Source organism: Selaginella moellendorffii, unplaced genomic scaffold (genome assembly GCF_000143415.4).
Source record: "Selaginella moellendorffii unplaced genomic scaffold, v1.0 SELMOscaffold_41, whole genome shotgun sequence".
NCBI lineage: Eukaryota > Viridiplantae > Streptophyta > Lycopodiopsida > Selaginellales > Selaginellaceae > Selaginella > Selaginella moellendorffii.
In genome coordinates this window covers 511,162-523,632 of record NW_003314302.1, presented here as the reverse complement: position 1 = coordinate 523,632, position 12,471 = coordinate 511,162, and the positions used below count along the sequence as shown (strand labels likewise).

At 41.4% G+C, this 12,471-nt stretch overlaps 1 protein-coding gene across 1 annotated transcript; it reads left to right on the top strand.

Annotated features, from left to right (window-relative positions):
- The first annotated feature begins 2,625 nt into the window (after positions 1-2,625).
- Positions 2,626-12,259, top strand: LOC9634475 (probable aldehyde oxidase 1). Its single transcript, XM_024684452.1, has 6 exons — positions 2,626-2,805; positions 9,748-10,903; positions 10,955-11,214; positions 11,260-11,478; positions 11,537-11,755; positions 11,885-12,259. The coding sequence occupies exons 1-6, from the start codon at positions 2,626-2,628 to the stop codon at positions 12,257-12,259; spliced, it is 2,409 nt and encodes an 802-aa protein (XP_024540220.1).
- The last annotated feature ends 212 nt before the right edge of the window (positions 12,260-12,471 follow it).

Genomic DNA, 12,471 nt, shown 5'->3' with positions numbered 1-12,471 from the left:
GGTTGGCCAAGTTGTTTATCAAATGGAGTCGTGCTTGTGGCCTTCTTTGGCAGCCAGTCCTCTCCGAGTTTTGTAAGCTCAATGGTGACGAAGTCCTTAAATGGAAGTTGCTTAGGATCATCCCCTATGAAAGGTGCTAGAAACATCTCCCCTTCATATACAATTTGTGAAATGTAGACGGTCCTCCTCATCACAGTCTCCATCATACTGTCCAAACCTTTTTCTCCTTCTCTAAGTCTACTATTGAGGTCGTTCAGAATGTGTATCTATTCCTCATATGTAAACTTTGACTTTGAGATGTTGTAAATAATCTCATCTGGAGTCTTGCCCACTAAAAAATAACTTTTGTGAGAACCTTCATGTAAACATAAACAATACTTACTTTCATGACAAGCAATCTCTGTTATAATATCGAACCACTCCTTTGGGCGTCGAGGGTCAGCCACACTAAGTAATTTCTTTACCTTTGTCTTCTTTGTGTTGTTGATTTTCATGTCAATTGCAGCTAAATGCTCTGAGAGTTCTTGATCATTTTCAGCTCGATGCAACTGTGCATATGCATCTTGCTTAACCTTCACCAATGGCTGAAGACAACACAAACATTCTATGATAAGAAATATACTTGAAAGAATATACCTTACTCCACACAACTGTCATAAAAGCCACTAGATTCTTGTACCATCTATTGGCATCCTAACGACCTTGTTGATGCCAAATAAGTGATGCTAAATCATCACCATAGTGGCTGCGGACTGCATCCTCGTCGAGATTGGCAAGAAACCGGATTTGCTCGATATCATGTACTAGGCTTTGTTTCTGCACTACAAACTGTCCTAGCCTGCAAAACACAAATTGTTAAAAGTGATTGAAGAGGGAGAAGTACTTATGCATTAATTTTGTGGCAAGCTATCACAAGCCTTGCCACATCTAGAGATCCTCTCATGTGTACATGTCCAACCGGAACATTGATGTGATAGACAGGATCGTCTCGGAAGCATTCTCGGATGCACTTCATCCACGCGCACCAGCGATGATTCCCGTCGATAATGTAGAACATTTTCCCCACAAATTGTTGAGTCTCAGGATGGCTCATAAGCTTGATGTCAAATTTGCGGGACTTCATTTTCCAAATGTCATCCCAATCCCTCTCGATTTCCAGTGACACCGAGAGGGTATTTGTCATTCCTGACTTGAAGACCAAAAAAAGGAACATACCTATGTTTGTCCCAAGGCCATTCTGTTTGTACAGACTATAGATGTCCATGTTGACAAAGTGCGGTGAAGCAGACCGAACGATGCTTGTCTGAGTGAATCGACATAATGGGATTTCTCGGATTATGTGCCCCGGGCCTTCCCACTTGAGAGACTCCAGAGTTGTGTGAATGGCCTTCTCTTTATTTCTCAAAACTGTCTCTTGGAAGCGCTTGTCGACAATGTGTTTAGGTAGCTCTCTTTCAGCTTCAGCTACACCTCCAGTAGCACTATTATTAGATCTAGCCCCCAACTCGAGCCCAACACCACCATCAAGCGCACTTGGGCACTGCTCCGTTTCTGCCATATTTTGTGAATATGTTAAGAGTAGTGGCATTTGTGGTTGTGGCAACAATGGTAGTGATGACAATAGTTGCACTGGTGGTGGTGATGATGGTGGCGGTGGTGGTGGTAATGGTGGTGATGACAGTGGTGGTAATGGTGGTGATGACAGTGGTGGTAATGGTAGTGATGAAGGTAAGGTGGCGGTGGTGGTAATGGTAGTGGAGGTGGTGGCGGTGGTAATGGTGGTGGTGGCATCGATGGCGGTGGTGGGGGTGCATGTGGACTGGAGTTATCTGGTTGGGAAGACGGTAGAGTTGTCGCTGTGGAAATCTCTATTTGAATGTCAACTTGATTGTCGTCCTGGATCTCATCTTCCTCATGTTTTCTCTTTGATCCAACATCCCTCTCCTTTTGTAGTTGCTTCCGTTTCTGAAAATAAAAAAACTCATTATAAATTATAAATGCATAAGAAGAGGGGAACAGGGTGTGGGCTTGGTGCAGGCATCGGTTCGCCAGCGAACCGGGCCGCCCCCAAGCACCTTGGCCGGCCCGCACCAAGGCCAACCGCTCGAGAACCTTGCCTTGGCGCTTGGAGGCGGGCCGGTTCGCTGGCGAACCGGCCCACCTCCAAGTGCCAAGGCAAGCTCGCAGGCGGTTGGCCTTGGCGCTTGGTGCGGGCGCCGGTCCGCCTCCAAGTGCCAAGGCCGGTGTGCGGGCAGTTGGCCTTGGCACTTGGACTTGGCTGGCTCGTGCCAAATGCCCAGCGTGGGCATTTGGCACAAGCACTTGGCGCCTTTGCCAGCCAAGCGCCTTGGCCGGCCTGCACAGACTTGGCGCGGGCAGTTTGCTCTGGCACTGGTTTGCCGGCGTACCGGCCTGCCATGGCCGGCCCAGGCGGAGTGCCCAGCCAAATGCCCGGCTTGGGCACTTGGCAGCGGCGGTGCTGGGCAGCAGTGGCCCTAGGCGGCACGGCACTGGTGTGGCATGGTGTGGCGTGGGCGATGTTAGCAGCGGCGGCACGGCAGCGGTGGCATGGCAGCGGCGGTGCTGGGCAGTGGCGGACCTAGGCAGTGCTGTGCTGGGTGTGGCATGGCAATGGGCGGTGCTCGGCAGCCCTGGGCAGTAGAGGTGCTGAGCGTGGCGTGGTGTGGGCGCGGTAGTGCTGGGCGTGGCGGCACTAGGCGTGGCGTGGGCGTGGGGGCGCTGGGCACGGCGGCGCTGGGCGGGGAGGAGAGGGAGTGGAGGAGGAGAAAAAACTTACTCTTGGCGGCATTCTATTCCCGCAGTCACTCCCAATCTCCTGCTCTACTTTAACATCGGCAACTGCCCTAACCCTAACCTAACTTTCATCACAGCCGTTCATCGTGGATGCAGTAAATCTTCACTGTACAATAAATAATAAATCTAGCACAGTACAATTTCTATTCCGCCCTAGATTTGATCACATGACAAAGTCCTTTTGAATTGTAATTTAATAATGGAGGTGTGCTCTAATATGATTATGTCATAATGTGAAATAATGTCACAGATGCATGTGTTGAATTGATCACAATACGAAATTGTTAGAAAATATAAGATTATTAAATCGTAAGGTGTTATTTCCAAAGCAATGTATATAGATAATTTACTATAGGTGATAGATGGTAGTACAAAGATGGAATATATTTAAATGAGTTCAGAAGAATGTGATGATTTCTAGCCTTAATGAAGTACTGAAAATATGTACAATATTTAATTTATTTGGCAACAATTGGTTGATGGTAGATCCTAGAATAAAATCATTCCTATCTTTCATATTATGGCACATGCTTGAGGTGATATTTCTTTCCATTCTACCAAAAGTTAGTGCATATAATAAATTTGAGTATGTTTTTGAATTCAATGTATATAGACTTTTAATATTGTTCAACATAGTCCTATATACTTCATACAGAATTTATTATAACAACATTATTCAATGTTAGATCCTAGAATAAAATCGCCCTATCTTTTCACATAATGGCATAGCACATGTGAGGTGACATTTCATTATAAAAGTTCAGAGTTCCAAAACCTAAAGGCAACAAAATGGAGGGCTTCCTTTTGCATTACCAAGATCACCCACCGCTTTCTTTCTCCCAAAGTCTTATTTTAAAAAGTTTTCTTTGCCGATGTTTCGATCTTTCTCTCGGTTCTATTTCATTGGAAGCTGTGATTCACAACAACATTGGTGTAGTTGAACAATCGGAGTTTCTTCTTTCGGGTGTAGGTGAAGGTGGACAACATTGGGATTTGCAACATTCCAAGTCGAAAGAGATTCGAGTTTTTGGATCTCCAATCAAAGTGCGAGGCTGTGATCCTGCTAAAGTGAATGTGAAGCAAGAGTCAGTCGTCATCATTTCTTCCTCTTCTAGTTCTAGTGGAGATGTTAGTCCAGTGCGAGCCAAGAATTTCCAAACTCCAACTTCACTGATATTCCACGCTGTTTGCAACACTTTCCAGTTTTCCCACCTCTCTATCGATGTTCGTTCCTTTCTACATAGGCCTATTAGTAAGCTCCCATCTACATACAATGGCAATATCTTCTTTCAACTAGCACCTCTTGTTAGCTCAAAATGAAAGGGGATGGAGACGAAGTAGGATGTCCACAACTGGTGCAAAATCAAGACCACACATTTCCAGCATTTCGAAGGTACAGTATCCATGGTTCATTGTGGTGGGTATTTAGATTGTGTGAATAAAGCATGCAATCGAGAGCGTGGTAAAAACTCCACATTTTTTTAAGGATCTGCAACCAATCCTTCTATCTATGACACCATTGGTGTTGGATTCAAGTGTCGGTTTTGCAAGAATGATCCATTGTGTCGTGCCATCTGCAGGGCCAAGATGTACTATTTTCTTCCATGGGATGGAGAGGTTGGTAGAGCTGCAATACATATTGGCACGCACACACATTTAATGCAGGAAGGGATACAAAGGAGTTCAGTCAACCATTTCAAAGATGCAGTGCAGATAGAGACTGTGAGAAACTCATCTGCAACTCCAAAGCATGTTCAAAAGACAGTGCTCAAGGATTTTATCGCAAATACTTTACTTGATCCGGACTACAAGAATACTCAATTGGATGAGGCTAGCTTGCGGGAGTTACTACGAAATGTGCAACGTGCAACGTGCAACTAGCCTCAGGAGGTATGAAAATATTATTACATACTTTTCAATAATATCTCTCTTACATTTTGTTTTATTTACATTATATTGAAATGGTTTTAATATTTATGTTTTCACAAGTTATATTGTAACTTGACAATTGTGACAATAGAGTTTAAAATACAAGACCATACATCTTAGGAAATATTTTGGAAGTCCTTATTTGATATTATGCTAAAACGGACTAATAAGCTTGCAACCTTTTATGGTTTCATAACAAATGGGGCTACTATAAACTGGAATGGTGCCCAAGTAATTTTTGGGAATAGTCAACCTTTGGAAGGTCATGAGAGGACTTGTGAGCTCTATTGGGCTTAAAGCCTAAACTAGTACTACCACCTTATCAAACCAAAATTTTAATTAGTGTTTAAAGAGTTGTGCAAATAGTGGTAAGTTGCATCCTCTGAAGAAGAGCACGAAACAAAGGCAAATGAAATCTAAATGTAGTGGCATAAAAATGGCTATATAGACACAAGTTGCCTATCTCAATTTGAGTTATGGTTAGGGTGGTGGGAAGTTATGATGTTTTAGTGGGGATATCACTTTTTTTATATTGGTTTCTCCTTTTTTTTCTCGTTTTATTGCCTCTTAGTATCATGTTTTTTATAAGGACCAATCACTTGAGAACCTCACATACACCCCAACTGTGAATCTCTCTAAGAGTAAGCACTGGAACTAGCATTCCTTTGTAGAGAAAGGGAAGATAAATCTTTACGAAGCATGTCTATCATATTTAATATGCACTATAAAGTAGTCTTCAAAAGTATTGGTATTTGAGGAAGAAAGATACATGGGAATAGGGGTTTTTATTGAGATATTACATGATAGAATGAAGAGAAAATTGACTCCATCTACCCAAATGGTGGTAACTATAGTCGAAGAAGTGGTCTACAACACATCTTATGGAATACACTTCCTAAGCTTCTATTAGTGACATGAAAATTGCCCACTCAAAACATCATTTTTCCTTTGTTTATAAAGATGTTGGCATAGACTTTAAAGTAAAAAGTTCTCATATGCCTAATGTTAAGTATCATTTTGCTTCAAGACACTACCCCTAGACTAAACCACCTCCAATGTATGATAAAGAAAATGCATCACAACAGATTGAAATCATTTATCATAGCATAAATTCAAGGTAATGGGCAATCTATCAAGTGCTAATAAAATCTAATATAAAGTATGTTAGGATGCTTCTAAGGGGTAACTATTGGGTCTGGATCCATGGTGACAAGTTTGCTTCTATTTCAGCCCCATATTTTTATAAGGAACAAAAGCAAACAAGACTTTCGAGATGGTGCTAGCTATATTATTGCAATACTATTGCCATGAAGACACTATAGTGATTAAACCTGATGCAGTACCTAAAGAATGGCTAGTTGCTAATGACGTCGCACTCGCTTCAGATGAGATTGAAAACCTTAAGAAATTTTGTTCCAATCTTAAGAGGAGAGTTGAAGACATAAATGACAAAATTGGCATTGTTTCTACAGAGATGTATAAAATGCCTATAAGAAAAGATAAGGTAATTAAATTTATTAGTACCATCTTCAAGCAAAAGTAAAGTAAAATAAGTATAACCCAAATGCTTGAGTGTGAGATTCTCTTCACAAAATACATCATTACATTTGTAAAGAAGTATATAGTCAAAATAGATGATGGAAAGTTCATAATTATTACTCAAGGCTTTCCTTCTTGACTTTAGTAAACACAAAGAATATGGAAAGGTGTATGCTCCTTATAAGTATATGTACATCTTTATTAACACTTTACACCAAGATTTTAAAGTGGATATTTATATACATTAAACATACTTTATTATTGTTGAATTGCAAACAACTTTTGGAGCTAACTAGATTTGCCAAAACTATTGATGTTTATTTTCTATCGATAATATATACTTATTGTACTTTATATAATTATTAAAAAAACATACTTTTTGTGAAGGTACCATCAAAGGGAGGGGGGGATGATATTATATATTTGCCATCTCTAAGGAGTATATTAATTACTACTAATCATTACAAGAACTGAACCCTAAACCTCTACTCAGATGGGATTTGAACTCAAAACCTGTGAACCCTAAACCTCTACTCATATAGAATTTGAACTCAAAACTTGCTGTACACATGGATGGGCAGTATGAACTTATATTTAGATTAAGTTTGTGGATTAGTTGAGATTAATTTCTAAAGCCCCTATAAAAATAGGGTTTTAAGAAATTTGTACTTAGAGTGTTTAATACAGATTTATCTTTTCTTCTCCATTGTTTAATATTTTAATAGTTTGTTGTCTCCTCTTCTCTTAACAATGAGCTCTTGGCATTGACCACTTTATTACATACCTCCAAACCTCATACTATAGTTTTGTTTTTCAGACCTTGGGCGGCACATTTTTGGTGGTTTCTAAACTAGTCTTTTGAATTTTTAACTTGCTCAATTTGTCACTCACTACATGAATATTTTGATTTTCAAGTCTCTTATAAGTGGGAGTGTTCAAAATATTATATTTTTATGGTTTGGATTAAATCTTGTGATGTGATCAATAGCTAGTATTGATTCCAGAGTATTGATAAAATTTGAATGTTTATAGCCTTAATATTTTTTATTTTTTATATTATAAAATTTTATCTATAATTATTATTTTATTATTTTAGGTAGTTTATTTTACTAAAAATCAGAAATAGAGATAAAGAATAGAAAATCATAATTATAATTTCTAGATTATGACTAGATTTTTTATTGTTTTAATTGTTTATCTTTTGCCAAAGTTGGCTTATTTTTTGACTCCACCACCACCCCAATATTCCAATCCCAGAACAATTTTTCAGCTGGCTTCTAATGCATTGTCACCACAGCAATTCCAAGATGTCATTCGACTCATGTCCAATTTCATTACAACTCACTATGCTGATACTACTAGAGATAATCCTTATAACCTCTTTCCAGTAGGAAGCACATCAGTGGAGTTTCATATTGGTGAAATGACTTTAAGGATCACTTTTTATATCAATGCCCCTGTTGTGGTGGCTATGTTTTGTGTTGCAGATCCCTTTGTAGCAATCAATTTTCCCTCCCATTTGGTGCGAGCCACATTCAGAGCTATTAGAAATCAAATATTTTTAGATGCCTCAACTTATATTGAAGGAAGGCGAAGGTTTTGTGCTGAAATACGCACAGAATTTTCAAATTTTGCCATACACTATCGAGTAGACTTTGGTGTTCATCAAACACAAAATATTTCAAATAGTAACTTTAGTATGGCCACTAAAGCACTAAGAAACACAGCTAATGTTTTTGTTCTTATGGATTTTGATGGAAGTGATTGTTGGAGCTTTGAATCATCACTTGTAGGGAATCAAAATGAAGTTCCAGGATCATTTATTCTAGCAGGAAATAGCTTAAAATCAGGGAATGGGCTTTATAAGCTAATGCTACATAGTGATTGTAAGTTAGTGCTAATTGAGAGGAGCAGTGGAACAATTTTATATTTAAGTGAGCACCCTTATAGGCCCATTGATGGATGCTTGGCTCATTTACAACAAGATGGGAATTTTGTGATTAAAGACTATCAAAATTATGTTTTATGGTCATCTAATAAATATTGCAATCCACAACCAAATTGTATTATCACAGCAAGTTTAGTGGTGAGAGGGGATGGAAATGTTATCATTTTTAACTTTGATACAAAACAAGTAATTTGGCAAGCTATTAAATAATACAATATAGTTCTACTTTAGATATCATTTTTATTACTTTTTCATTTTTCTTTATTGGTTTAACAGAACCACTAAAGTAATAAATATTCCAAGAATATTCAAGTGTATTTTATGGAATTTCTTGATTTAGCAATTGAAACTTCTTCAATTCTTTTAAAATTTATAATAAAATAAGGTATATGCATATATATATATATGCATATATTTTATTTTATTATAAATTTTATATATATAGTTCCATATAGTTTCATTTTTATGTATTATTATTTTATTAAAAATTATGAAAGAATTATAGAAGTTTCACAACAGATATATTAATAAATTTTATAAAATCACTTGTATTCATTATTTTATTAATCCAATAAAGAAAAATGAAAGAAGTAATAAAATTATCTAAACTAAATCTTAATTAGCTTACCAATTTATAGTATCAAACAAAGTGTTACTTTAATTATGTTTTTGTACTTGAAATCTTAAATTTAGAACACTAAGATTAAAAAAAATACTGATATAGTATTACTCAGACCTAAAAGAAGAATAACTACTATATAGCTTTTAACAAGTTAATATTTCTATCCCCCTTAGCACTAAACTTATTACGAAAAATTGTCTGTACTAAACATTTAGAACCCTCTATAGTGCCCACCACCCCCTTATCTAAAAGCTTGCTTCAGGCTTTCACCCTAGTATTTTATATTTCTAGAGATATAGTTATTCAAAATTTTATTAAATATAGAATGGTATTAAATTGTGAATTTGAACAAAAGAACAACAATATCATGTTTAAAGGCACTCTTTAGTAATTGATTTACTTAATTGGCAAGTCTAAATACCTTTTATAATGAGATAATAATGGGTAGGCCATAATAGCTAAATAAGAATTTGGACTTGCTAAACGTTAATTTTAATATATAGTGTAATTCTCTTAACCAACCAATAGAGTTGGACTCAAAACCACTTTGATATTAAATATAACCTCATGAATTTAAACTTTCCAAAAACACAGATTCCAAGGGATCTGGGGGAATTGAGTGTGTAAAATGTGGAAGGTCGTAAACAACATGAAACAGTTTTCCATGCATTTGTAAAGCAGATTCATTTAGCATAGAAAAAGTGGTGGAACACAAGGTATCAATAAGCTGCAGATGCCCTGAGGCATCATTGCTGGGGTTGTGCTTGCTTGCCTTTCCTCTGATGATCCTATAAGTGGGTGGGAGATGCATTTTAAAAAACCACCATTCCAGGACGACAACATGGTTTGATTTAACACAAGCTCTTATGACGTGATCCATCGGACGCACGGACAGGAAAGAAGAAATAGGCCAGCTCTCTGTTCGCTGGGCTACAATCCAGGACTGGAAGGTTCTCAGTTCCCCGACTTTCTGGATCGTCAGGATCACTCTCTCGTTGCTCTGGGTTCTACGAAGAAATGGATTCGACCGGGTGGTTTGGAGGAAGTTTTCACGATGCTCGAGAGGTATCAAGACACGGCCAGGCTTGTAGCTGGAAACACCAGCACAGGGATTTACAAGGACGATCTCCAGTCCAGTCCGGAAATTTTCATAGAGATCGGTGCCGTTCCAGAGGTCCTGGAGGAGAAAGCTACCGAGGATGGGATTGAAGTCAGTGCTGCCGTGAAGATATCCAAGCTTATAGCTCTCCTCGAAGCATTTGGCCGCAGTGATTCGAGCGGAGTTTATCTCAAGTTGGCCGAGCACATGAGAAAAGTGGCAACTTTGCACGTAAGAAACGCGGGGAGCGTGGGAGGAAATCTGATCCTGGCACAGAAGCTCGGCTTCGACTCCGACATTGCGACTTTGCTGGTTGGAGCTGGCGCTTCGGTCAAGGTGGTGACACAGAAGTTTGGAGAATCACGGCAGTCTGTGGAGGACTTTGTGGCAGCTACATGGGACGGGAAAAGCATTCTAAAGTCGATCTGCATCCCATCCTACAGCAAGCAGGACGTCAGGTTTGACTCATACAGGGCATCACCTCGGCCTCTCGGAAACGCCGTGGCTTACGTGAATGCGGCGTTTCTCGTCAATCTCTCGGGTGACGGACGAGTTTGCGAGTCGAGGCTCGCGTTCGGTGCTTTTGGAGGAGAGCCTACTTGTCAGCGTGCTACTGAAGTTGAGAGGTTTCTCGAAGGGAAGGTGGTGGACAGTGGAGTTATGTTGGAGGCCATCCAGCTCACGAAGGTTTCTATAGTGCCAAAGAAGGGGACCTCGAAGGCCGACTACAGGTCTTCGCTTGTTGCGAGCTTCCTCTTCAAGTTCTTAAGCTCTCTAGCCGCTCCAAGCAGCAGCATTGTACCTGAGCTCCCGTATATTACACAGGCCCAGAATGGAAGCACCCCGAGGTCGTCAAGAAAGATCATGTCTGGGAGACAGACATTGCAAGAACATCTCCAGGGAGCTGTCGGACAGCCAATGTCCAAGGTTATGGGAGAGCTTCAAGCTTCAGGTAAGCTGTTCTGTTTTGGTTTTAGTTTTTGTTCTTAAAACTTCTCTTCAGGTGAAGCTATTTACGTGGATGATATTCCAGCTCCGAGGGACTGCGTGCACGCAGTCTATGTTTACAGTACGAAAGCATTGGCAAAGATAAACGGAATCCGGCTGGAGAATGCACTGGCTTCGCCTGGCGCGGTGTCCTTCGTTGGAGTTGATGACATTCCTTCTGGCGGACAGAATATGGGCCTCGTCTCCGATCTCTCTCAAGAAAAGCTCTTCGCCGAGGACAAAGTCGAGTGCGTGGGCCATGCCGTCGGACTTATGGTAAGCTACGTACGAATCCATTGATTTTAACCTGTCCTCGTCCAAATTGCGGACACGCTGAGAAACGCCAAGGCCGCCGCCGGCAAAGTTGTGATTGATTACGACACGGAGTCTGTCGGCTCTCCCGTGCTAACCATGGAAGAAGCGGTTGCCAGAGGGGAACTCCACGAGATCCCACAGTTTTTCAAGGATGTGATGAAGGACAAACACGGTAATGTTGCCGAAGAGATGGCCAAGGCCAGTCTTAAGATCGAAAACGCTGAGGTAAAACGGAGCAATTTTTCTTTTGCAAGCACGTTTTGATCACGAGTGGAACTTCCAGGTGCGCACAGGGTCGCAGTACTATTTCTACATGGAACCACAGACTGCGTTGGTCGTTCCGGACGAGGACAACTGTCTCGTCGTCTACAGTTCCTACCAGAGCCCCGACTTTGTGCAACACAGCGTGTCAGCCTGCCTCGGCTTGCCCATGCACAACGTGAGAGTCATCACCCGACGAGTTGGCGGAGGATTTGGAGGCAAAGGCACCAAAGCCTGCCTGGTAAGTAGTCTACAGTTTTGCACCTTCTTGCATCAAAACTATGGTTTTTGTTGCGAGCACTTCCTTTTTCTCATCTTCGTTTTCTCGCATTCCCTTTTACGCCCTTGGTTCTAACCATGAATCGTGCAGGTTGCCTCTGCCTGCGCACTCGCCGCGTACAAACTCCGCCGCCCCGTCCGCCTCACTCTCGACCGCAACACAGACATGATCATGATGGGTGGAAGGCACCCAATGAAGGCCGTTTACGACGTAGGCTTCGAGCCCGACGGCAAGATCAACGCCCTCCACGCCAAGATCTTCATCCAAGGAGGCTGGTCGCCAGAATTCACCCCTGTCATGCCAATGGGGGTGCTCTCCGCCTTTAAGAAGCTCAACTGGGGAGCCTTCTCCTTCGAGTTCGTGCTGTGCCGGACCAACATCCCGAGCAGGACGGTCATGCGCACGTCCAAGGCTGCTTCTTCGCCGACGCAGTGGTCGAGCACGTCGCAGCTCTCACAAACTTGAGCTCGGAGCTCGTCATGGAGCGCAACCTCCACTCGGTCGAGAGCGCCGGGGCGGCCTACGCCGCGGTCGGGGGCGAGGAAGGATACACTCTCCCGGCGGTCTGGTCGCGGCTGAAAGATCGAGCAAAAGTTGACGAGCGGCTACGTGAAGTGGAGAGATACAACGCAGCCAATGCTTGGAAGAAGCGCGGGGTGGCGGTGTCGCAGAGCACG

Excerpts from the sequence above, each read along its gene's own strand:
- LOC9634475 (XM_024684452.1), top strand. The coding sequence starts at position 2,626 with ATGGCAATGGGCGGTGCTCGGCAGCCCTGGGCAGTAGAGGTGCTGAGC. Across the intron at positions 11,215-11,259 it reads GCCATGCCGTCGGACTTATG|ATTGCGGACACGCTGAGAAA; the intron begins GTAAGCTACGTA and ends GTCCTCGTCCAA. Across the intron at positions 11,479-11,536 it reads TTAAGATCGAAAACGCTGAG|GTGCGCACAGGGTCGCAGTA; the intron begins GTAAAACGGAGC and ends TGGAACTTCCAG.